Source organism: Alexandromys fortis, unplaced genomic scaffold, assembly GCF_014885135.2.
Source record: "Alexandromys fortis isolate MF-2015 unplaced genomic scaffold, M_Fortis_MF-2015_v1.1 scaffold_73, whole genome shotgun sequence".
Lineage (NCBI taxonomy): Eukaryota > Metazoa > Chordata > Mammalia > Rodentia > Cricetidae > Alexandromys > Alexandromys fortis.
The window spans coordinates 4121616-4148940 of NW_026067959.1; the positions used below are offsets into that span (position 1 = coordinate 4121616).

Genomic DNA, 27325 nt, shown 5'->3' on the forward strand with positions numbered 1-27325 from the left:
GAGAGGCGGGGGGGGGGGGGGGGGGGGGGGGGGGGGGGGGGGGAGAAGAAACGAAGAAATTGTTTTTAATGTCAAGGAGGTGACTTTGAGGAGGAAGGCATTTGAAATAAACTATGCGGTTTTTTTTCCCATGGATTTTTTAAAATCGTGTTAAAATACACAGAACAAACATAAAATGTGTATCATGTTAGCTCTTTTTTTTTTTTTTTCAAGACAGGGTTTCTAGAACTAGCTCTTTGAGACAGGTTAGCCTTGAACCCACAGAGATCCGCCTGCCTCTGCCTCTAGAGTGCTGGGATTAAAGGCGTGCACCACCACCGCCCAGTTCATGTTAGCCATTTTTAAAGCGTTCAATGGCTTCCAATTGATTTGTAATGATGTGTAGCCATTGCCATCATCCAGCTCTATGACATCCCATCTTGTAGCACTGACGTTCTTTGCCAGAGACATTATGTTTTCTATTCTTGTCTCCGAGTTCCTGCAACTACCACTCAAAGTTGGCATTATGGATTCTACTGCCCTTAAGTACTCTATTAGCAGAATGGGAGCTTCTGTGTTTTTGAAATTGGTTTCTTCACAGAGCATTAGTATCTTAGGATTGATCCAGATTGTAACTTAGGTGAGAACTTCTTTTTAAAGACAAAATAATATTGCATCATATGCATAGACTGCAATTTTCTTAAAATTTCAGCTATCAGCAATCACGGTTTGTTTGCTTCCATGTTTCAGCTCTTGCTAACAAGGCTGCAGTGAACATGGATGTACAGATATATCATTGAGATAGACTCAGGTTGCATGTTAGGTCAAATAGCAATTCTTCAATTTTTTTTTTTTTTTAGAAAGTATTCTGCTATTTTCTCTGATAGCTTAGTACTGTACACTCTACTTCTGCATCCTTGCCAACACTTGAGCTTTGTGTGTGTGTGTTTGTATCCACATAATTCTTTAGTTGGAGCCCCAAACTCAATATGGCAGTATTAAGGGTGGCCTTTATGAAGGGACTGTAATAAACATCTTTTCATGCACTTATAAACCTTTTATATAACTTCTTTGGAGAAATGTCTGCTCAATGTTTGAATGTCTTTTAGGTCCTTAGTTTGATTAAATCCTGTGTGTTTTATCCTTTCTGTGTTACCACAGAATTATTTTTATTTATTTATTTTTAAAGCATTGTTGAGACTGTGGATATGGCTCCATTGGTGCTGTATAAGCATGCAGACCTTAGTTATAATCACCAGTACTCACTAGGTGTTGTAATGCTTATCTGTAATGCTAGCACAGGATGAGAGTGGGCAGAGATAGGTGGCTTCCTGGGTCTCCATGACCAACCAGTATTGCCAAGGTAGGGAACTCAGGTTAAGTGAGGTACTGTCTGAAAAACTAAGGTGAAGAAGCAGTTAATGAAAACAGACTGATGTTAGTTAGTGTCTAGTTTCCATATTGCTGACATACAGGGATCACACACACACACCATTCTGTGGATTTTGTTGTTGAGATTTATATAGACAGAAGTTTCTGTTCCGGCTGGTCCTGCAGTCGCTCAGTTCCAAAGAAACACACAGAGATTTATATTAATTATAAACTGTTTGTCCTATTATCTCAGGCTTATTACTAACTAGCTCTTACAACTTAAATTAATCCATAATTCTTATCCATGTTTAGCCACATGGCTTGGTACCTTTTGTCAGTGAGGCATGCTCATCTTGTTTCTTCTGCATCTGGCTGGTGACTCACTCTCTGTCTTTCTCTTCCCATAATTCTCCTAGTCTGATTTCCCCACCTATCCTTCCTGCCTTACTACTGGCCAATCAGCATTATATTAAATCAGTATGAGTGACAAATCTTTACAGTGTGCAAGCACATTATCCCACAACATATTTAGAAATTCTTTAGGTGTCCTGGATATTTATCGCTTATCAAATGAGGTTGTCCTAATTTCATGCTAATGTGAAAGGTTTTCCACATTTAAGATATCATATGCAAACAGTTAATTTTACATCTTCCTTTTTAATCTGGATTCCTTTGGTTCTTTTTAATTATTTTCTTTTTGTTGTTGGTGTTTGTTTTTTAAATCTCATTGCTCTGGTTATAATTTCCAGTTGTGTGTTAAATTGAAGTGGTGAAAACATACACTTTCTCTGCTCATCTTATTAAAAGTTTTCTGTCTTTCCCCATTTGACCATGATGTGTATGATTCCATGTGACTTTTATGTTGATAGAGATTCCTTCCATGTTTGTTTAATAATTTTTAAATTATTAAATGTTATTGAATTTTGCAATATTGAGGGATGATGTTGGTTTTGTCCTTCATTCTGTTAGAGTATGGTATATCAGTACATATTTATAAAGTGAGCCATAGTGGCATTCCAGATATAAATCCCACCTGATGTATATGTGTATACATGTGTGTATATATTTTTTATTGAATTTGACTTGCTAGTATATTTGAGGTACTTGTATCATTGTTAATAGCAAAATAGCAAATATATTGATTTTCTTTTTTTCTTGTGTCTTTGCCTGGTTTTGGTATCAATTTAACACTGATTATATAAAAAAGTTTGCATTATTCTGGCCTCTTCAGTTACTTGAGAATACACACACACACACACACACACACACACACACACACACACACACGAGAATGTTTGAAAACTTAAGAGTCACTCAGTTGGGTAGTTGGGTATTAGTTTACTGGAGTTATAAGAATTTAGCACTTGGAAACATTTTCTGTGTGAAGTGTTTGAAGTGCTTTAAAAATAGAATTGAATGTACTGTGTTTAGAAATGTTAGTTAAAATTGTACAGGGAATATAACAGTTTGTTAATGAGGTTAAATGTTAACCAAAGCCCTTGAAAGTGATCGCTATAATTCACTAGACTTATGAGCAATGGCACTCATAGGATAAAGACTAAGGAACAGTTTCTAAACTTCCAGCTTTAGCCATTTAAACATTAATTTGTCAAAACAAAGAGTCTTTTCTGAGCAAGAATACCGCAACCTTCTGCAGCTCATCCCATGTGGATTTAGATCACCTGGTGGTTTTCAGTGAGCTCTGACTCCTTAGAATGGCACAGTTATTACTAGCTCACAAGGATGTCTAATAATGGGTATCCAAAACTTATAACCACAGTTTTAATTTCTTCCTGTCTTCCTAGATTCTTCCAAAACCTACCTTCCTTTCTGGCTAACGACTCAGTATCATCTTGATTCCATTTTAGCTACTGCAAGGGCTACCAGTTAGGTTCTGTCCGGAAACTGTGTTTTCAAATTAGCAGTATGCAAAGTTTTAAAGCTGGTAACACTGCTATTTTCAAAGGTGTGGACAGGGTACCAAGAAGATCCCTTGTCCCAAATGTAGCAAGCTTTCGTGTTAAGACTATCTTTGGCCGGCAAGTCCACAAATAATGACCTGGGGACTTATTAATTATGAAAGCTTGACCTTAGCTTAGGCTTTTCCCCAACTAGCTCTTATAACTTAATCAGCCCATAGTTTTCAATCTCTATTCTACCATGTGGGTCTGTTACCTCTTAGTATGGCACATCTGACTTGCTCCCAGTCTGCTAGCGAAATTGTGTATAGATTCCCCCACTCCCCCTCTCTCCCGGGAAACCCTGCCTATCTCTCCTGCCTAGCTAGTGGCCATTTTGCTCTTTATGAAATCAATCACAGTGACACATCTTTACACAGTGTGAACAAATATTCTGCAACCTGAAGAAGCAAAGAGCTGTTTTTGGAGCTCATTGGTAGAGAGGGCCTCATGGAGGGTCCGACATGATAAGCAGGTGAGGTGACACAACCCCCTGTCTCCTCGGCCTTGGGAGAAGAAAGTAGGAGGAACAGCTCAAACTCGTTCCTCTCTCCTGTATTTTATTCAATGGGACTGGAAGCCACAGGACACGAGTGCCCACTGATGCAGTCTGTGGAGGCCAGCTTCCCAGCACTGAAGACTGGTAGAGGCTGGGTGGGGACCTAAAGTCAGAGTCCAGTGAAGCCCACCTAGGCTGATCTTCCTGGGACGTGCTCTAAGTAGGGTCTCCAACCATGTGCTGATTTGTTTGTTTGTTGCTGTTTTCTTCTGTCCCTTTCCTAGGAAAGAGTCTTGTTGAATCCCTTTGTTCCCCCACTGCTTGTGGGGCTCTCTCTGTGTTTATTCCATAATGGTGCTCCCGGCCACATTCTGGAACACCGTTCATTTGCTTTATGTAGACAAACACTTGGGAAGTGTCACATCTTTAGGAACTGTGTTAAAACTGGAAGGGGGAAATATTTAAAATACGGTTAATAGTAAGTGGCCTTTTAATTTGGTGTACTTGGTTTTCTTTAATCTCTTGATTTCCTGTCTGCTTCAGTAAAATGAATAGTGGGTTCTTGAACGTCATCAAGGTACGGTTCAGTGGAACTTCTGGCTGTTGTTTACTTTGCCACTGAGGCCACATGTGTCAGGGTTAGGAATTATCAAAGTATTTAGGACTCCTTGTGACTTTCCACCCTGTTCTTGTTGTTAGAGGGCATATATGTGTGTGTGTGTATGTGTGTGTGTGTGTGTGCATGGGTGCATGGGCGTACCAGTGCACACTCCCTTGTGTTTGGGTGTGGAGAGCCAAACTCAGGTTCTCAGGCTTGCTCTGTGAGCATTTTACACATCTCCTAACCTGATGATGTCCATTTCAACACTTCTGTCTTGCCTATCCATAGGCCTTGAAAGTTTGAATAGCTGCTTTGTGGGATGAATGAGAATCTTATTTCTCCTTCACACTTGGTCAGACTATATTGATTGTGTCATCTTATTGACTTGTTAATTCACATCTCCTTTCTGTGATTGTTTGAGACTCACAGGAAAACAACTAGTATATGATTTAACACTTGGAAATACATTTCAGACAACATGCTTTAGGATACTTTGTCTTTTGTATTTCTGTGACCAAGAAGGTATTAGGAAATTTTAAGAAAGGTTGAAATGAGAGCTATGGTTTTTAGAAGTTCTATTGGTTAAGAACATCTGGGGGCAATTTAAAATTTTCTACCTGATACCAGTGTCTTCAGATGGTGTGACAATGAAGTATTATTTTACTATATGCAGAATTTGTTCAGACTAAAACTCTATCTCAGATTTTTTCATAGCAGAAAATTCCTGCATTTTTTTTTCGGGTGCTATCTTTCTTCATTTTTGAGGTTTGATGAATGTCTAGATCTTCTCCATACATTTTTATATGCTTTCAGTGATGGATATTTTTCCTTTGGTAAATTCTGTCTCTAATTGCCCTCAAGTAATTTTCTTAAGGGTCTTTTTTCCAAACTTGTTTTACCTACAAAATTAATATTAACACTAAAATCAAAGAATCATAGCATCCTTTCTTGTTTATGAAATGCCATGGAAGCTATAGGATCTGTTCAGAATGGAACCATAATTCTTTTTATAGAATATTATAAATTATTTCCACAGAGTCATTAATGAGGCATAATGTCTTTTTTTAAAGATTTATTTATTATATATAGTGTTATGCCTGCACGTATTTCTGCATGCCTGAAGAGGGCACCAGATCACATTATAGATGGTTGTGAGTCACCATGTGGTTGTGGGAATTAAACTCAGAACCTATAGAAGAGCAGTGCTCTTAACTTCTGAGTCATCTCTCTAGCCCATCTTTTTTTTTTTTTTTAACATACCTTACCTAATCCAGTAATTCTCAACTTTCCTAATGCTGGGACCCTTTAATATAGTTCCTCATGTTGTGGTGACCCTTAACCATAAAATTATTTCTTTGCTACTTTGTAACTGTAGTTTTACTACTATTATGAATCGTAATGTAAATATCTGATATGTAAACCCTAAAGGGGTCATGACCCACAAGTTGAGAACCGTTGATCAAATCATTTTCCATTCCTTATGCCCCACTATTTTTTTCTTTACTATGACATTTCTGCAAGTCTTCAAATTTTATTCTTTTGGGGAAAACTAAGTGTGTTAGCCAAATACAACGCTTTATTTCTACCCCCTTTGTGATATCGTAAATACAGTTGAGTCGTTTTTCCCCATGTTCCAGATGAATAGGTTTCTCTTAATATTTGCTTCATGATTATGGTATGCTTTGCAAACTGGAAAATGGGAAATGTGAAGGATTCAATGTTTGATACTAGCTAGACATGTGCAAACCCAGAATGGTTTTATTTAAAGTAAATAAATACGTGCATGCATGCTTGCGAGCCTTAAAGCCCACTCACATATCCTTGGGGTGTTTAAGAGATTTTATATTTATGTTTCTAGTGACAGAAGTACCCCGGACTACCCTACTGTGCCTTGTTTTTTAATTGAGAAAAGCGAGGTGGTAGCCAGGGCTCCCTGTATGACCAGCCCCCATTTTCCCTCCTACATGATGTGACAGTCAAGGGAAAGGTACACAGTGCAATTATCAAATGTCATCCTATATCAGGAGGAGCTTGGAAAGGGGGAAGAGAAGACAGAACAGGAAAGCCGAGTAAGAAGGCTAAACCTATGTGCCCAAAAAGTCAACGCTGTCTTCCAGCTCTCATTTTGCTCTCTTGCCTGAAACTCAGCTGGTTGGTCTTCCCATTCTCAAGACTGTCATTTTCTGTCAGAGTGTCTGTGGAAGTGGAACATAAATCTTCCATTTTATGCCTCTGAAATGGACTCTCTCTTATATCAATACAATGTAGGCTTGAAGATGTTTGGGGCTTCCCCCAAAATGAATGCTGGATATTCAATAGTATACTTTAGCAACTTAAGAGTCAGAATTCCTTCTTTTCATTGCTGCTTTCGACTCTGTGGCAGCCAGGGCTCCAGCTTGGCCAGTTCGATGGTCTCTGGCACCTGTCTCCAGGTTACTCTTGTGTCTGTGGTAGATTTGGACTCGGGCCAGCCATCAGTCAGTGTTAGGTGGCTGTCTTACGGTTTTATTTTGCTGTGAAGAGACTCCACAACCACCACAACTCTTATAAAGGAAAGCATTTTGTTGGGGTTGGCTTACAGTTCAAAGGTGTAGCCGTTATCATTATGACTGGTGGCATGCAAGCAGACATGGTGCTGGAGAAGGAGCGAGAAGAGACTGCCACACTGGGTGTGGCTTGAGCACCTGAACCTCAAAGCCTGCCACTGTAACCACTTCCTTCAACAAGGCCACACCTCCTGATAGGGCCACATCCCCTATGGGCTCATGGGAGTCATTTTCTTTCAAACTACCACTTTCCACTCCCTGACCCCACTAGGCTTGTAGTCAGCACATGACGCAGCCATGCATCAAAAGTCCCCATAGCCTGTAACAGTCTCAGTTTAAAAGTCCAAAGTTGAAAATCTCTTCTGAGACTCAGGCAATCTCTTAACTGTAATCTGCTGTTAAATCAAAATGAAAAGGAGATCAGTAACATACTTCCAACATCAAATGACACAGGATATACATTGCCATTCCAAAAGGGAGCATCATGTGGAAGTACTGGACCAAAGCAAGACTGAAAACCAGCTGGGCAGACTCCAAGCTCAGCATCTCTATGCCTGATGCCAAAGTGCTCTTCAGATCTCCAGTTCTCTCCAGTTTCACCCTCAGCACCACTGTCTTCCATGTCCGTAGTAGTGTAAACCATTGAGCCTCACTTAAAGCATTCAACTGCTTTTCTAATATAAATCCCATAGTCCACGTTCCTCCAAACCAAAGCATGGTCAGGTCTAGCACAGCAGTACCCCACTCCTGGCTCCAACTTCTGTCTTTGGTAAGGTTTTATAGCCAAAGTAGCAGTGACCACTGTGGTGAACCTTGGATTTATTTATTTATTTGATTTATGGGGCTCGTTTAGTCTTCTTACCCATTCTGTGAATTACCAGAATCCTTTTAATATATAGCTCATATGTTCTTTGCAGTCAGAGGAAAATTAATTGCGATGCTCATATCTCATGTTTTCCCATTTAGTTTTAGAACCCCTTTGATAGAGTGTATGCTTGAACAGCCCCCTGTGGATGTGGGGAATGAGATGATAATCTTTAGCCTGCATTTTCCCTGAATATCTTCATACCTTCATCAGTCTCCTGTAAGATTCTCTTACCATCTATAAGGTATCTGGGCTTGTAGACTTACAGAACAGAGGACTAAAAACATGGAAGACATAAATGTAAGTCCACATGCTACTTTTCACTTTTTTGAGGCACGAACAAATTATTTTTTTATTGGTGTCTGGTTTTGGTAAGTGTTTTGTGGGTGCCGAAGAAAATCTGTTGATAGTTCATAGGCGATCTCAGTTGTCTGCCTTCATCTGTGCTCAGCTTTTGTGCATGATGTTTGATCATAGTCGAACGCGCCTCTTTAATAAAACACACCTTTAAATAACTCAGATTAATTCCAGCTTTTAACGTGAGAAGATGTCTTGAACTACCACTGCTGCCAGCTCAGCTGTGGATCTGAGATACCCAGCTGTGCACTCTCTGCCTTTTTCATCACCAATAACAGACTTCACAATCAGAGTCTGTCTGGCACGTGTGCTGATGTGTGAGGCGAGATAACATCTTCTAGCTCACTGTATTGGCTCTTCAGCACTAGACCAGAGTCAACATTTGTCTCTATCAGCAGTTAAAGCGGCACGCTTAGAGGATGCACGGGGATCACATATGCCTCTGCCCTTATCCTTTTGTCTGCGTCTTCCTAGTAGCGGACTTACAGTCAAAGAATCAGTTTCATAGTCAGGATAGACTGGTATGTTTAAAAATTGCTTTTTAGTTTTCCCTCCCTAGGGCAAGAGAAAAAAAAATATGATCTCACATTATATTATATAATGAGCAATTTTAATTGTTCTTATTTCAGCAAACTAAAAGGACTACCTTTATTATTAGCCAGCATTGGTATTTGCTGTTATATTAGCTCTTTGATCAAATGGATGTATAAATAAAGCCTAACCATGAATTATATTTAATTATATGTTATGGAAAGAATGCTGATTGGTAATCACAGAAATCAATGTTTTTAGGAAAACCCTGTTCTAAGTGAAAAAAACCCTCATTTTAATAATGATGACACCTATTAATTATTGCACATTATGCTATCATTTGGTAAATAATGCCTTGTATATTACTCCAGTGATCCCGAGAGGTGATCTTATTTCCTAGATTAGGTGATGGCCGTCAGTGAAATAACTTGTCCTGGTGACGATGGAGCCCTTCATTTCAGGATATTCTGACATGCACTTATTCAAAGTGCTACCTTTACTGGGGTACACCTGCCACGTGGTGAATTGGATGCGGGTTCAGATATCCAGTTCCACAGTTGAATTAGTGACTTCATTCAAGTTCTCAAAATCCAGTAGGGGAAGACAGACAGCAAATGAACTTGACAGAACGCTGGGTGTTATGATAGTGGAAGAGAAAAGATGCCGACGGAAAATAAAGGACGTCGTTTAAATTAGACTGAGGGTCATGGGAGTTTTAAGAGGTAGGAATGCTGAGCTGAACTTTGAAAAATGCCAGAGAAAGACGGTGGGGATTGACGGGCAGACTCTTTAGATGACCTGGAGCCGGTAACGGAGTGTGTGGTCCAAGTATATAGTCGGAAAATACCAGTATGAAGAATTATTCTTGTCGGGTTCCTTTTATCTGTCAAATTCTGTTTTAGGTGATTTACAGACATTTCGCGGAACCAAAAATGACAGCCAAGGCCAAATCAAAAAAATCTTTGTCTGCTTGTGTAAAGAATTTGTATATTGCTCTCACCGATACAGATGGTCATAACAATATTTGAAGTCATGGACAGGGTTTTCTGTGTTTTAGAGAGATCCTAGCCCGTTGGAGGTGGAAGTGGGAATGCCTGGGGTGATGACGACAGACACCGTAATTGTCCTGAGGACAGTGGAAATGTTCTGACCGAAGCCTTAGGAAGTGAGTGGCAGAGGTGGGTGGTGAGGTCAACAGATCTGCAGGAACTGACGCCTCTGGAGTATGTGGGAATGAGCTTCAGTTTTTATGGAGCCCAAAGACTTAAGCAGAAGGATAGTTTCTCCTGTTAAGGACTACAAGATTTTTTTTTAAAAAAAATTGTTAAATTTATTTTATTCTTAGGCATTGCAAGCCCCTTGGTCTGAGGGCAAAGAAGGCATTTGTGGAGTTCCTTTCTAGGGAGCTTTAGGTGACACTTCAGTGCTTCTGATGGAAGAAGAGAGCCTAGTCTCTTTACATGTTTTCATGACCCGACTCTTTCCAAATGCATGAAATAGAGAAAATGCCCTTGGTAAGAAATGTTTAAAGTGGTTTTGTGTTTTCAAGATCTACTTTCTGTTGAGAAACAATTGTTCATATAATGAGGAAAAAAAAAACGGAGGTTTTATATAAAATATATTAGTGTTTCACTTGTAAGTAAATTTGTATTTCTTTAAGTAAATTTGTATTTTTAGGGAAAAACATAGCATGGGTTCTAAAAGTGATGTAGGTGAAGCCCTGCTTGGGAGATGTTTGTGAAAGCGTATACCGCTTGAGTTCTGTTACAGACAACCATGCCTAGAGATTTTACTGCTGTTTTTGTTAGATAATTCTGTCATTATAAAAGTTTATACTTAAAAATTAGATTTCCTGTCAAATTATTACAAGATAAAAACCCTATATTAAAAATAAGAAACACATGTATTTCCAACGTAGCCTCCTTTCTGAGTCTCTTAGTCTCTTTCTCTTTGACTTGGATTCCCCTGATCTGTAAACAGTGTGGCAGAGCTACAGCTCTGGGTAGCCAGGAATATATGAGAATCTTGAATTGGTCTCTTTAAATCTAGTTGTCCCATCCATGTCCTAAGTTTTAAATCTCACTTTTGGTTAATCTTGAATCAGCCGTATCAGGCCAGTGAATACTCCCGATCAAGGATGACTGATGTGCGGACTGGGAGCCACGTGGGCCCCTGGTCTGCCCCAGCGGCGGCGGCACTCTCTTCCATTCAAGCCTCAGATGTCTGGCCCTCTGCAAAGCCGTGAGGCCAATGTCTATAGCTACTGAGCATGAAATCCCCTGCTTCTGTTTGTTTCTTTTGTTGCCACGAGTTAATAGGGACAGAGACAGGAGACAGCCCAGAACAAAGCAGAAATAATGGAGTATTTCACCCCAAAAAAAGGAATGTGGATTGAGAAATACAAAGGGGGACTGCAAAGACAGACTTAGTGTCCCGAGGCAGTGTGATGTATTGGCCAGAAGCCCCAGCCCTGGGACAATTCTGGACCAGGGCCTTCATCTGTGAGCTCCCAGCCTATCCATGGCCTAAAGGTTGGACCCATCTTCTATGAAAACAGATTATTGTTTTTCTCACTAGACTTTTCAAGGGCAGTGGGATCTTTCACCTCAAAAGGTGGATTGCTTTTGCGGCGCAGGGAAGTCTCCCGAGCTGTCTGGTGGTCAAGGGCGGCAGTATTCTGTCTGCCTGCTTAGTATTTGGGCTGCCTTCGGTGCCGTTTTCATCTTCACTCTTCTCGCTGTTTGCAAGAACTCAGAGGCTTCCAAGGTTGTGAGGCGTGCTTACGAACAGAGATTGCCTTGAAGAATGCATGTTTCTCATCCGTCATCGCGTTTGCATGCGTTTCTATGAGACCTGACTTTTTCATGCATGTTCCCCCGTGCCTCCCTCAATCAACTTTACTTGCTTTTCTTATTATCTTACTTTATCAAAGCAAAATTTACACACACATATATTTTAAGGGCAGTAGCAGGAAGACTGTTCTGTTGTTGTCTGTTCCACTGTCCAACAGACGTGTTTCTGTTTATAGAATCAGAAATCTGTGTCCAACATGGGCTTCTCTTCAGATAAGTGGCTTCCTTCCCCAGGGTAAAAAGGGCAAAACAAACTGGCCAAGCCCCTCTCCTCCTTCCCTGTTCCCTAATTTAGAGGGTGAGTGGAGCAGACCCATGAAGTGATGGGCAGAGAAAGCATCTCTTCATCTTTGCCTGAAATGAAAGGTACATCAGAGGTAAAGGGGATGGTGCAGGGAGCGATGGAAAATGAGCCGTGGCTCCTCTGCCAGACATCTTTCTCTCCAATCAAGAAATCGGCCATGTCTTCGGAGCTCTCTGAACATCTTCAAACCAACTAAAACATCCCACTTACGATGTTCCGGTCCCTGGCTCTGGGTACAGCAGTTCCTGAGGCATGAGGACATGAGCCAGGGCTCTGGAGGAGCTAAACAGCCCTGACTCAGGCCCCAGCCCTGCCACTTTGTAGCACCCTGGTACTTCATCTTAACTGGGTTGCCCTTGAGCGAGTAACTAAAGTTGCTTCTCCATGCCGCAGTCTGGGATGTGAGAGACCTAGATTTCCAGAGGCTCCTGTTCTGTAGCAACTCTGGGATCAGAGTCCTGTTCCTGTCAGCCAAGCCACCTGACTTCTTTGAACCCCTGTTGTCTGGTCTTGAAATCAGAATCATTGAATTGATACACACAGATTACTTATACTTTGTGCTTAGTAGTACTGGCTGCCTCTTCTTTTTTCTTTCTTTCGACCTATGTGAGCATCCATTTGTACTGATCCCGATGTCTCTCTCCTGTAGAACATAAGCAGTTCAGACACCTCCTGCCACACATTTGGCATGGATTTGTATTTTATATTAGGTTACCTTTTCAGAAGACAGGCTCGTACTTGATTATTGCAAGAACTTTATGAAGCCCCGAGTTCAATCTCCAGCACTGCAAATAAATGAAGGAAAGCAACAACAAGAAGAACAACAAATAAAACAACGAAGACAACAGCTTTAGGAATGTCCCTCACCACAGGCAGCCGGCATGCACTTGGTGCACAGGCGCACATGTCAAATATTTAAGTAACGTTTGTAAAGAGAAACACTTTAGCAATAACATCCACCTGCTTCTTTCTGATTTGGAAGCCAGGCTTCCTGAGACATAGACCTAAAGTAAGAAGTGAGTTTTCTCTTGTTTTTAAGGTATGGCCTTGACTTGAAGATGTTTCATGAAACAAGCTTTTTTTCAGGGGTGCTAGGCTCAGCTCCATGTATGTGTGTGTATATATATGTGTGTCATAGAAGCCATTAGGTTTTTTTTTTATGGTCTGATAAGGCCTGTATTTAAATAAGGAAGAAGCTGTGGGTTGCGCAATGTCTGAGACTGGGGGAAGACCTGAAACTGACTGAAGAAAAAATTCCAGCAACTACAGAGCTTCAATCAAATTGGAATCGTGCTCAGAATAAAATCTTGTATTCATGGTGAAAAACAGAGCATTGATTGAAACAAATGCCATGTTCCACAAGGCTGGGAATTCCATGCCACAGGACGGTAGGAAATCCTGGCAGTGCATGGGGGCTAATGCCAGGGCAGGAGGCTTTTCAGCAAGCCTCTCACCCAGAAGTATGTGGTAGCAGGGGCAATTCTCTTGCTGTTTTGATGCCTGGCCACCTTCAGCACCTGCAAAACCAGACTCTTTTACAACTAGCAACGAGACCAAAAATAAATATGTCCTTGGGTCTGAGTGAATATTTTTGTCAGTTAGTAAATTTTTCATAGAAAACACTGCATGTGGCAATGTTACCTGCAGTACCTGTAGTGCACATAGCACCAAGGAATGGGGGAGGAGGTTGAAGACTTCCCTCTGAGCAGTACGTTGAATAGGGGCTCACCAAGTAGACAGAGAAGGGCGGCTTCCTTCTGGAGGCCGAGAGCTTAGTAGTAACAAGTGTGCACACTGTTTGAGGGACTTGTGTGTGATTTGGAGGATAGCCAGAGTCTTCAGGTGCAGATGAAATACATAGCTAAGTGCCGCGTTACTACTTTCTGGTGCTGATTTGTTATGCAGATATTCAACAAGTCTTCACTGCACTGCCCCGTCTGCCAAATGTCTAACACTGTTCCCCAACAGAAATGGACAAAACGTAAGACCCACAGTATCTTGCTGTAGGGCTGGCTACCAGACTATAATCCAAGTCCTGATTTCCCCCCTACAATTTTATTTGTTCTTGATTAATTTATTCTTGATGCACATGGTCTCCTTCCTCCTTTCAAAAAGGAACAAGGACTAACTGAGCCCATGAAAAAAAGGCTAGAGTAGCCTAGGCTAGGGAGACGGTGATGGTGGTAAGCCCCCCCCCCCCCCCAGAGTGCGATTACGATTCAGACTGCTCTGTTCTTTGTTTCCTGCTTCATAGGGCCTTGGATTTTGTGTGCAGAACTTGGGTTGAACTAGGGTGGGGTTGAGAATATGAGGCGGCTGCTCTGAGCTTATAGAAGGGGCTCCAGGCTGGGCTGTGTGTCAGGCTGCCTGACTCTCGCCAAGGAAGCTAAGCAGCAGCCAGGATACCTTAGGAAAATGAGCATCACTGTGAACAGCTATTTGTCCGTCTGGCGCCTTTCTTAGGAGCTTAAAGCATTGAACTCATGCCTCCTAACATCCTCCTGAAGAAAGGAAGTGGCAGATAGTGTTAAATGTTACTGGTTAATCATGGGGAAGCTGAAGCATGGATAGGTTTATGGGGCTTGAGCAGAGTCACACAATGCCTCAGTGTCTGGCCTGGGAATGAAGCCCGAGTTTGCTGCTCGCTGTCAGGACTGCCGACAGCATTGTGTCTCGCATTGTACGACAGTGAAAGGGGCTTACCCTCAACAATGCGGGAGCTGCTGTAGGAGACAAACACAATGAACTTTGGTACAGTATAGTCTAGAGGCCAAAGTGAGTAATTTTAAGTAAATTGACTATAAGATCCAAAGCTTCATTAGGTTTTAAAACAAGAAACAAATGAAAACCCCGTACAGTTTGGGGGCTGACTTAAAAAGCATGAACATTCCTTCCAGATTCGAAATGGCACATGCTTAAAAGTTCTATTTTGTTGGCTCAAAATATAACACTTTCTCTGTTAACCATGGCATTTATTTTCAATACATATGTATTCCTCTGATTCTGGGATTTGTTTTAAACATTTCTTGTAAGAACTGCTAGTCTAGGCTTTCCTCACTAAAATGCTGTTTCCCTAGGCTGAGTGTCAGGAGGGTGAAGCTTTTCTTTCATTCAGAGTTAGTGTGGGTTCCATCAGAATACTTGGGACTACAGAACTGGGGATTTGGGACAGGGGTGAGGGTGTGCCCAGGGCATTGCCATGTTGGATAACATTGTAGGCTGTGTGAATAGAGCCATGGGAGCGGAGCTGACACCACTTGGAAAAATACAAGAGAAAAGAGAAGCAGAATAGCGTGGTCTTTTTTTTTTTTTTTTTTTGTCAGAGTGTCTGAGGTTTTCTGACATCAATTAAAGGGTGATATAGATATTGGTGGGTTTGGGTATAAAGTTGCTGTATTCTGGATTTTAATGAGAGTGTGAAGATGAAATTGTATAACTTTGGGACAAAATATGTAGAGTGAAATTGATTTGAATAATTTAAGCAAGGTCATGTAACAGTTGGTCGTAGTTTGCTTTATACATTGCATTTATTTGTTTGCAAGGGTATGTATACATGCCACAGCATGCATCTAGAGGTCAGAAGATAACTTGTGGAAGTCAGCTCTCTCAGACCACATGGGTTCCAGAGAATGAACTGAGGACATTAGGCTTGATGGCAAGCACCTTGACTCATCGAACCATTCCTATGGCCTCATATATTTCATTTTGTCTTGAAGATTTATGATAATTTGGTTCAATACTGGGCACTGTCCTCTAGGGGTTGGTTGATCCAGTGGGACTACATACAGAAGAGAAGCTGAGTGAGCCAGGGACTTGTTTCTAGAGCAGCAATGGAATCCTTCCTTGTTCCACCAAAGACCAAAGCAGTCTGTCATAGCTGAACATAGAAGACCCCTCTTAATGTAAACAACTGCTAGCCAGTGGCCGCCTTCAAGGAAATATATATGCCCACCCAGAGATCTGTCCTTAGGTAAGATGCATCAGAAGTCTCGGGGCCTTGCTTCTGTGTGGACAGAGAGGAATGGCAGACAGTGAGAGGCAGTCTTCCAGTGAGTTCAGATTGGGATGTGTTGGCACATAGAAGCGGTCGTTAATCTTACAGGAAAAGACATAATGGAACGAAAGTAAGGCCAAAGAGCATCTAAGATGAAGGGGTAGGAGGGGTAACCATAGGAAGGCAGCCTGAAATAATTAGGACTCTTGGACTTGAAAAGAAGAGAGGAAATATGATTAGAGTTTAATAAGTCTGTGTAGAATATGGATCATAAAGTTGTTTACCAGAAGTCAGCAAAAACCTCTGAAACAAACCAGGGAGGGGGAGAACTTGGGGTACAAAGAATCCCTAGTGTACCGAGAAAATAGATCTTGCACATCAAAACTGTTCCTTTGGGAACTTGGCTTACTTCTGGCATTGAAGTGTAAAAGTCGAGGGTTTCTCTTATTTGACACTTTCTTTTAAACATAGGCAGCCCAGCAAGCATAGATCAAGCCTCCTATTAGCCTTTGTGCTTTCTTTTCTCTTTTTTAGATGAAACTTAAATGTCATTCATTCTTCACCCAACAGCGATTTGTTGAGGGTGTCTTTGCCCCGTCCACTGCCAGGCACTGGGGATATGAGACAAAATTGGACACACGTGGTTCCCACAGTCTGGTAGTGAATACGAAACCGTGATTGTCTGTATGATGAATTCGCAAACATGCTGTGAGAGTTTGACATTGGTTGCTAATGCAGTCTCAGATCAGAGCCGGCTGCTCTGAGGAAAGGCTGGTTAAGCTGAAACCAAAGAGCCGAGGAGTTGGCAAAGCCAGCAGTACGGAAGAGGGAACAGCACAGGGGAATGCCTCAAGTGACAGATGCTCAGCAAGGCTTGGAAACAGTGGAAGACACGAGGCTGGCAGCGTTGGCTGGACCTTGCCTGAATGCCTTACAGACCATGATATGAGTTTATGACCACAAGTCAGGGGAAGTTGCTGAGGAAGATTAAGGATATAGAATGGATTTTGTTTTTATAATCAGACCCAGTGGGTGCTGTGGAAAACAGAGGGCAAATAAATATTCCTGAAAGCAGTGGCAGGGTGTTGGTATCCAGGTGACCACAGCCTAAGCGGAGAGAGAGAAGCCAACAGAATCGAGAGCTGTTTCTGAGGTCATATAGTCTAGACTTGTTCAGAAGTTAGAAATGGGGAGAGGAATAATCAGGCTTGAGTGTGAAAGCCAAGTAGGACTCAGAGGGTGTCTGAGTAAGAGGAATGAACACAAGGTTAGGAGGTCTTTTCCTATATGGGTTCAGACAATCAAATGAGCTGAGTCCTCTTCCCTCCCAACTTCCATTTCTAGTCTCTTTCTTGTATGAATTAATGTTCATATCAAATATTGCAAATATCTTGGACTCTGGAGTGCTGGTTCGTAGTCAGCATCATAAATGGATATAAGGTAAATTGAAACATCACTTTGTGAATGATAGCTTGTAAGTTGGATCCCTTTGTCTTTACCTGTGAAGACCAAATGAGTTTGCATGGCTCAGAAATGGTATGTGTGTAGAACTCTGAGGTCAGTGAAGCTTGGCAAAGGCCAAGGAAGGCTAAGCTGTAACACAGATTATTTAGTGATGTAAGGTGCCTTAGCTTCAGGATCGACATCAGAACAGTGAGACCAAGAGCTCAGGGGCACATTGTTAACTCGGCATATGCAAGGCCTGAGTTCAATGCTCAGCAGCCTCTGCCCCAAATAAAAGTTCCAGGGCTAGAGCGGAGTTGTAGGGCTTCACTGGTTCGTGTTTTTCCACACTTGCTTTATCGCACTCCCCACCAGATGGGGGTGGAGGGAGTCAGAGCCTTAGACTGTTTCTGAGCCAGTTAATTGCAGATTTCAAGACCCTTCACCTCCAAGTACTTCAGCATGTGCTTCCGCAGAACAACGACGTTCCCTTACATAATGACAGCACGGTTATTTAATTCAGGAAATTTAACCTTATGCAACACTGTTATCTAATATTGCAGTCTATATTCAGTCCTCACTATTGTCCCAATAATGTCATTTATGGCACTTTCTTCCTCCCAACTCAGGATCTAATCTAAGATGCGCTGCAGTTCATATTATGTCTTCTGATCCTTCCCCAGAAGCGACTCCTCGGGCCCTGACTTTTGAGACAGTGGTGTTTTAGAAAACACACTAGGTATGGTACAGGATGCATCTGAGGCGGACTTTACGTAGTTTCCTCATGGATAGGTTCAAGCGGTGGCACTAGGGGGATGCTGTTAGAGCCCTATGCCCAGTGCTCCTACCATGGCTGGCAGGGTGGCAGCATAGACCATGTCTCACGGCTGCTGACAGGAGGGTTGATTGCTTTGCCACAGTGCTGTCTATGACCCCGGTGTCGCCACCTGAAGATACCGTATCCCTGCTTAAATTTCGTGCGGTACTTACTTACTCCTGCCTATTTGTATAGTTGTTTGAAACATCACTAAGGTCTGTCTCCATATTCTTCTCTCTCTGGCAGTGTTTTCGAGCACTTTGCTGCAAGGGACCACCCCCTGCGCGCCCAGAATATGATTTGGTTTGCATAGGCCTCACAGGCTCTGGGAAGAGCAGTCTGTTGTCCAAGCTCTGCAGCGAAAGCCCGGAGAACGTTGTGTCGACCACAGGTGGGTGTTGTACCGAGCATCTGTCTCTCTCTCCTACTTGTCGCTCAGTCTTGCCAGTGTCCTGTGCGCTTCGGTGGCCTCTCCCGTCCATTCAGTGTGTAACCTGGCACTTCAGTAGTGTGTCTCTTGGCATGCCAGAGGACAAATAAGAAGGTGGAGACCAAGTCTTGGCAAATTTTTTACACCAGATTCGGAAATGTGAGCCTTATCTGTAGCGTACAGAGACTTCGGAGTCTTATGAGCAAGGAAACCACACACTCCGATGTCCATCTGAGAGGGAAGAGGCGGGCCATGTTTGGGGCATGAACTGTGAGGAGAGCTGCTAGAGGCAGAGACAGAGGATGACAGTGATAGCACACAAGGTGACGAAGGCCTTAGGTGAGGCAGGAAAAACGAAGAGCGGAGAATGACTAGAGCAGTGGTTGACGGAATTGGCAGGGCTTGGTAATCAGTTGGCTTTGGAAGAGGAAGAAGAGCCAACAGTGACTCAGTTCCTGGCTTAGCTGATGGGCGGGCGATGAAATCATTCACCAGGGTTTCTTAAGTAGGAAAAATATTGGTGATCGGGAATTTCACATCCGTTCAGCTCAGGTTTAGAGAAAACTAAGTTAGAGAAAAAGTGAGGATTTCAAGAACCTTCTAGACCTTAGAGTTATAGATTTAAAAAGACATTGGGTCTCTAAGGAAATACATGTGTATATATGTCTAGAGTAAAGGGTGGGTGAGAGAGGCATTAGGAGTAATTAGGGGTGAATTTGCAGAGGGTGAACATGGAGCTGGTGCATAGACACGGGGCTCCCTCTTCCTATAGACAGCACTTAGTCCTCTCCCCCCTCCAGCTCCATAGTCCTCCAGTCAGTTGCCTGCCAACTCCTTTGTTCACCTGTCTGCCTCTTAGCTCTTCCTAAACTACCAAGGGCAGACAGCATGTCTTATTTGACATTCATAAACAGAGGTCGGCACAAGGTTTGGACATAGATATAGACATCTGTTATATGAATAAGCAAATGAGGATAGATTTAATTTACATAGTGTGTTTACCTAAACTACCCTCTCTGAGCCTCATAATATCTTCTTTGATAGGGAAGAATCATTTATATATATATATTCTATTTTTAAATCACCTGAGTAAGGTATAGTGACATATTCATTTTGACATAGCTAGTCACAGAGGTGGAATGCCAAGGAAGGTTTTCAAATGAAGTTCAGTGATATTGAAGACCTCAGATTTCTGATTAAGCATCTACTTAGTGGTTGTCTCTGAAAGTTTAAATCTTTTGAATAGTGTGCTATGAAGTTATACCAACACCATTAGCTTCGTAATTCCTGTCAAGCAAGTCTCCCCCGCAGTGGCTGTAAGAGCAACAAATCGTGTCATCCTCCTCACGAGCCAGTCACCCTCTCGCACTGTTTCTGGAAGAGCAGTTTTGAATTACAATGAAAAACTTATCTGCAAGTAAATTTTAAATTTTATTTGTAAAATTTACCGGGTCCTATATTTGTTTTCATTAAGTTACTAGGTAATTTGTATTTTCCTTTTGCTGGAACCAATCACAGCATTTGGGCTAGCTGATTTCCTGATGAGTGAGATAGCAAGTTGGCTAATGTTTTGGATATCAAACTTCTATGAGTTATAGCTATCTTGACCTTGGCCCAGTGCCTTTTTGGAGGCCTCCTTGGAGTTCCTTGCCATCAAGAACTTTATCATGGGTTGGGAAGATAAGTTTTCAAGTGGTAAAATGGTTCACACTTGATTGTTTACTATACACCAGGTCCTGCGCTGTGATACTGTGATGTGTATTTGATGGTATAGGCATGGAAGTAGCGTGATTTCTGGATCAAGAGATCAAAGAAAGCTTCCGAGTGATATTACATTTGAAAAGTTCTTGACAGGATTCAGGATTCTAAGCCATGACTATTGGGAAAAAGATATTTGGAATCTGAAACAGTTGGTTCAGAGACATCAGTGTTTTACTGGTCCAGGTTCATGGTACAGGGTTGTAGGAAGTGCTGCTGTCCAGGCTAGAGAATCGGAAAGCCATTGGGGGCACCTGTACTATGGAGAGGTGAGCCAACAGATGCCAACGTGGGGATGGTGAGTTAGCAGCACGAGTAATCAATACTATAAAAGTGGCAGTCATATTGTGTGATGGAAAAAGAAAATTCAGTAATGACTCAAACTTCTACCTTGGTGCTTGGGGAAAACTGTAGGAAGAAGTAGAAAAACCATGCCAGGCAGCTTTAGAGTAAGAGAAAACTGAAAAGGTTGGCTTGGGACGTTCCAGTGTTTTGTTGTTAGTGGGACATCTAATAATGTTTGAAACACTGGAATAACAGGCTAGAAGGAACCTAGAGTGTCAGGCACAGCTCTGGGAGACCCCTGAAACGTAGCCTTGAGTGAGACGGTCTAGAAATAATGATTAGAAGGAAGGGGCGCTAAGCACTAGCTCCATTCCCTTCATCCATTACATAGTATTTTTTTTTTTTGTGTCCTCTACCAAGTTAGGCAGTCACACTGCCTCAGATAACAACTCAGACGAACATCCCCACCCTTGAGAACATATATTCCTCCGTGTGTGGTTGTTAAAGAATCTTTTTGGGTTTTCAAGGCAGTGTTTCTCTGTGTAGCTTTGGAGCCTGTCCTGGAACTGAGTCAGAAAACCAGGCTGGCCTCGAACTCACAGAGATCCACCTGTCTCTGCCTCCCTGAGTGCTGGGATTAAAGGCGTGTGTTACCATTCCCCCCTTTTAAGGCTTATTTATTTATTTTATGAATATAAGTGCTCTATCTGCATGCACAACTTGATGCCAGAAGAGGGCGCCAGACCCCATTACAGATGGCTGTGAGCCACCGTGTGAGTGCTGGGAATTGAACTCAGGACCTCTGGAAGAGAAACCGCGGCTCTTAACCTCTGAGCCATCTTCTCCAGCCCCCTTGTTAAAGAATCTTAATGCAAGCATGCCCATATACTATCATACAAGTCAGTTACAACAAAGAAATGAAAAAAATCATAAGTCAAGTTGAAAGTCTGAGAAAAGGACTCTTGGTCTGGTAGCAATATGATGAACAATGACACCGGTGGCATGGTCTTAGTTGATGATGAGGATGGAGGCCACCCAGGGAGTGAGGAAGCAGTGTGTAGCAGTGTGTAGCAGTGTGTAAGAAGGGTGATGATTCATACAGACTCTAGCCATTACTACTTGGTTCTTTCTTTCTTTTTCCTTTTTTTTTGGGGGGGTTGGTGGTGGTTTCAAGACTGGATTTCTCTGTAGCTTTGGAGCCTGTTCTGGAACTAGCTCTTGTAGACCAGTCTGGCCCCGAACTCACAGATCCGCCTGCTTCTGCCTCCCAAGGGCTGATTTTAAAAACTACATATGAACTTTTTTTTTTTTTCCAGGACAGAAAGAAAAGGAGAAAGTGTTATGACATTTGTTTCAATAAGAACAGATCTCGTGAGCATTTTTATAGATTTCATGATCATCTGAGAATAAAGAAAAGCCTGAATGGGCTCAAGGAAGGATAGAAAGAACATGAATGATTAAGGTTTTCTGATTCTCCTCCAAGTATAATAATCAGAATTGATTTAACCTCTTAAAACAAATGAAAAACAGTTACTCCCATGAAAACATTAGAAAATAAAAGTGAAAAGCACAACACAGACAAAACAGTTTTCATAGAAAGTATCAGGCAGATCACGCAGTCAGGAAACAGGAAGAGCAGCAATGAAAAGGGGAACAGGAGTAGCAGGAACAGACTGGGCATACGTAGCAGGGTAATGTATGCAAGCATCACCAACAACAATTAAATGTAAATGACCTAAGCTCCTCAATTAAGGCTGAATTATGACCAAGTTAAAAAAATGAAAGAGTCAACTGAGTATCGACTTTAGTGAATAAACTTTAAATATAAATACAAATAGCTTCAAGTTAATGAATAGAAGATTATAGAAGTCCAATAGTATAAAAAATTTAGAGTGTTTATATCAATCTCAGACAATGTACACTTCAGAGCAAAGAATAATACAGAGAACAAAGTTTCTTTCATAGTGATGAAGGGATCATTTTAATCAAGAAAGCTGAGTACTTATGTACCTAACACTAGATCTTCAAAATACACAACACAAAAAATGATAAAACAATAGAGTGAAGTAGACAAACCCACAGTTAAAATGAGAAATTTCTCTTTCACCAATTGATAGTTGTAGGGCGGCACTCCGCTTAGCTATTACAGACTTGACCAACATGCCCACCAACAGGGCCTGGTTAATTTTTACATATCACTTCACCCAACCACAGAAGACGTCATTCTTCCCAAGCACTTTTGAACGTGTACTGAATTAAATAATTATCTACTGTAATACATAAAACAAATGTCAGTTACTTTAGATTGACTCCAGTGATACTAAAAATGTTTTCAGACTGTCCAGCCATTAAACATTGTTGTCTACAAAGTTCATGCTGAGGAACCACAAAATGGAGTTGATTGAGCCCCTCCCTCCATGCAAATATTACACACACAGAAATCTTAAGTGTTTTAAGTAGGTTTGGGCTGTATATGGTCCCCAGACTATGTGTTGGACAGGCCTGCCAGTGTTGTAGGATTGAATTAGAAATCATTAGGAAAAGCATCCTTAGGAGACAGTTTCCAAGTATTTGAAACTAACTTGCTTCTAGATAGCCTCTGGCTTGGGAACTCAAAAGAGCAACTAAAATTCATCTTGTACCAAATGACAACTTATCAGAATTTGATATGCCTCTTTTTTTATTTTGTATTTTTTAAAAATTTATTTATTTTATATCCCGACCACAGTTTCCCCTTCCTCCTCTCTACCTACCCCACCTATGAAAGCAGAGTTTTGAGGGAAATTTATAGAAATGAGCCCTGGTATTAGAAAAGAAAGGACTTGGGACTGAAGAGATTGCTCAGAGGTTAAGAACATTTGTGATCGTATAGAACCTGAGTTCATTTCCCAGAACCTGCATGGTCCCTCACAATCATCCATATCTCCAGTTCTAGAAGATTTGCCACCTTCTTCTAGCACCAGACATACATGTGGTACACAGTACACAGACATGCAAGCAAAACATTCATACATATAAATAAATTTTAAGAAAGAAGAGAAAGCAAGTAAGCAAGCCAGCCACAAATCAGTGGTCTTAGCTTCTCCAAAGAGGAAACAAAAGAAAATAATCAGTTGGATTCTAAATAGAAGAAAAGAAGTAATAAAGGTGAAAGTAAAATCAATGAAGCTAATTAATAATAAAAGGGATAAATGAAACCAGAAACTGTTTTCTATTTTTAAAAGATGAATAAAATTGATATGGCTTAGCTACCAAGATCAGAATGGATTTAAAAATATATAAATTGCCAGTCCTTTACCCATGAAAGCACAATGCATGTCATTTAACTATTCAGAGGATAAGAAGAGAATATTAACACTAGCTCTCTGCCAGTGAGTCTGATAATTTGGATGAAATGGACACTTCTTTGAAAGACAAACCTAGCAGTCACGTTCAAGAAGAAGTAGAGAATTCTGATAGTTCTTTGTTTACTAAAAATATTGAAATTAACATTAAGGAAACTTCAAATTGGCATCATTGATGGATCCTGCCAAACATTGTATGTGTGTGTGGGGGCGTTGACTAAGAAAAAAAATTACCAGTTTTCTTTATGTTCTAGAAAATTGAACAGGAATGGAAGCTTAACATTTCCTTTATAAAATCGGCATTAACCTTATACTAAAATCAATAATGGCATCATGAAAAGGCTATACAAGTCAATCATCCCTCAGGCACACAAATGCAAAATTTCAAAACAAAATCTAAAATATCAAATATAAGAACATATCAGTGGAATGTTATATCGAAGCTACATCTATCCTAGGAATGCAAAGTCTATTTTACATGGACACTTCAGTCTGGAGCTAAGCCTTTTGCTGAGTAGTTGAGTGCTTATCAGCATGCCTCAAACCCCAGTTTCAACCCCCAGTGCCATCAGAAAGAAAATAAATTTAATTTTTAATATTTGTAAATAAAAAGCTGTGAAATTCCTGATAAGATTTAAGATTTCCAACATCAATTTCTTATAAAAAAATTCTCAACATGTTAAAAAATAGACATTACAGGCCTACTACAGGCGCAACTGGCAATTTGTCATAAGATACTAATGTGAAAGAAACTATATCTTTAAGGCAATTCCTTACAACTTTGAGTATAATAAAACTTTAAAGCAATGCAAATGCCCTAAAGCAAGGGAGCTTGTTAAATAAAATTTGGAACTTCAATTGAAATGGTTGAGATTGGGAAATATATGTCTTCTGTTGAAGAAAATGAAAAAATTAAATTCATACTCATTTTTAAAAGTTCTGCCATAGAAACATGCATTTGAATGTAAACTGGGAATGAATATGTAAAATAATAATAATATGTGCTCTGTTGATGTGGTATGAGGAAATTTTATTGTTCTAGATTATTTGTGTTTTGTAACATTTTGGAAATATAAATCAAATTAAGATGAAATAATTGTTTTCAACAATTAAGAAGAGGGTCTTTGTTAAGCCTGGTTTCTTAGGAATTGATAGCAATCCCTGAGAAGGGCAGGTCCACCCAGTTTCAGCAAAGCAAGCATGCCTGCTTTTTTTCCAGGAAGAAAGGGAATCCAAATTTTATTGGATCGTTAACTTCAACCATCTTTCAGCTTTGACATAATTTTTAAAAGATACTTAAGTTGTCAAAACTCAAAGGGCCGAGAAATCCTCCAGAAAGCAGGAGCTGTTGAGAGAGAGAGAGAAGCTGAGCAGCTTCTCCTGAGGTCTGAAAACAAAAGCAAGTTAGTTCTGCCTGGGTTGAGCGCCTTGCCTGTGAACCTACTACAAGTTCTGTCTGAGCCAGCACCTTACCTGTGGACCTAGTGCTAGTTTCTTAAGAGTAGCGGTTAAGCTGTAGATTATTCACTGGTTTTCCATTTTTGAATCAGAAGAATGGGATGCACAGACTCAGAATAATGTATTGACAGAGCTTAAGAACCAGCGAGAGAAAACTAAGTACTTTGAATTGAAAAAAAAAAATGTCGAAAATCTCTTTCTGGATCTATACCTATACACATATATTTTTGCTCTTGAAAATTTGCCAGTGACCAAAGATCATGACAGTTTGAAAGGAAGGTAGAAAAAGTTCCCAAGAAGTTGAATGAAATGTTTAAAATAACTTCAGTATTAGCTGTACATGGGTTAACCAGAGAAACAAGTTAAACATTAGATTTTGGTATCTGTGAAAGGATTGTGCTTTCTAAAAGCCGGTAGATTAAATTTCCTTTTATGATGTTGAAATTCTATTGAGAAGACTTTTGCTGGATTTTTGTCCAAACATCACAAAGCTGTCATGGCATAAATAATGCTTTTGGTCTTGGTCAAGACCACCAGATCTCTGGAATGCCTTTCCCTTCCGTCGTTCTTTAGAGGGATCCAGGAATTCCAGAAGCACACATCAAGTATCGGAGTGCATTTGTGCAGGCTTGGGGGGAGGGGAAGATGAGGATCTGGGGTGCAGGCCCAAGTAAAGCATTTATGTGTAACGCATGATGAGTAAAAGTAGACCAGCCTTCCTCCCTAAACTAGCTCTGTTACAATTCCAGGAATGCTTGCCCTGTACAAAACTTTCAAATTCACCTCCGCTGTATTACAGGTTTTGTTAGACTTAGGGATTGCAAAACATTGAGAGGCTAAGCAAACAATTATTTCCCCAAAGAGTTACCAAGTCATACATTTATTAAAATTTGTGGGGCTAAGTCATAGGGGAGGTTTCAGTCTTGCTAATGTAGCTTAGATATGCCAGGAAAAAATGAGTGGGCAACTTAGGCTTCGGCATCCTGCTATTTGAATGGTGCCCAGGGAGACCTACCCTTGAGGTCTGCAGCCCAACACTAGCGGCCATTAAGATTGGACTCAGCTCTTACTATTATTTCCTCCTCGGTGTTGACTATAAATAATGGAATCCTAATTTTAGAGGAAATCTTAAAGAGCTAATCTAGTCTGTTCATTTTGTAGTTGAGGATTCAAGGGTCAAAGTCCTGAAACTGCTGGTGAGACTGAGCACCAGGAGGGCGTGTTTTGTCACATCAGCACAGACTCTTAGGGAGGGAATAGGAGGACACAGAGTTGAAGTGTGAGGAGGTTTTCATGCTATTAGGGCCCAGTCAGTTGCAAGTGACCGCTTCCTTCCCAAGCTCCAGGTTTTATTAATAGTGCCTAGCAAGAAGGGCTTTCTAAACTCATCTTAATATTTTTGCCAGTAAAAAAAAAAAAAAGCAATGTTGTTTAGCTTTGAAAAAATTAATTTGGGTTGCTCATGTCAATTTATTAATAGACACAAAGGAAAACAAATGTGTGGATTAGTCACACATGCTGCACTGTTAGAACCAGCATCTCTAGCTCAGTAGTAAACACGTCAGTGTGAATCTACCTGCTCACTGGTGCCTGCAGGATTCCAAGCACTACCCGACTCTGTTCAAGACCTAGGTTCAGTATTCAGTGTAGCTCTTAGCTGCACTTCCTTCTTGGGGCAGTGTACTGATGGTGCCATCGGGTTCCCACAACAAGCAAACTAGCTGAAAATCCTTAGCAACACTGGAATGTGGAAGAACATGCATTAAAAAGAAAACCCTGAAAGGCGTTCCTGATAAAATCAAACAGCTAGTAATGGCTGCAGCCAGGATTTGAACCCAGACTTTTATACTCTTTCTAGCCCATGCTTTGATTTCTTAAAGCCTTCCTTGGACAGTTTTTGATGATTTGACTGTTTTGACTCTACTAACATCAT

The 27325-nt window shown here is 41.0% G+C and overlaps 1 protein-coding gene across 4 annotated transcripts in view; it reads left to right on the forward strand.

The window, feature by feature from the left end:
• Arl15 (ADP ribosylation factor like GTPase 15) overlaps positions 1–27325 on the forward strand; it is a 357153-nt gene that overhangs the window by 104075 nt on the left and 225753 nt on the right. For all 4 annotated transcript variants that reach the window (XM_050152824.1, XM_050152826.1, XM_050152827.1 and 1 more), the window contains one exon: positions 18364–18508. In XM_050152824.1, coding sequence (XP_050008781.1) covers positions 18364–18508 — 145 coding nt within the window. The remainder of the gene's footprint in view (positions 1–18363; positions 18509–27325) is intronic.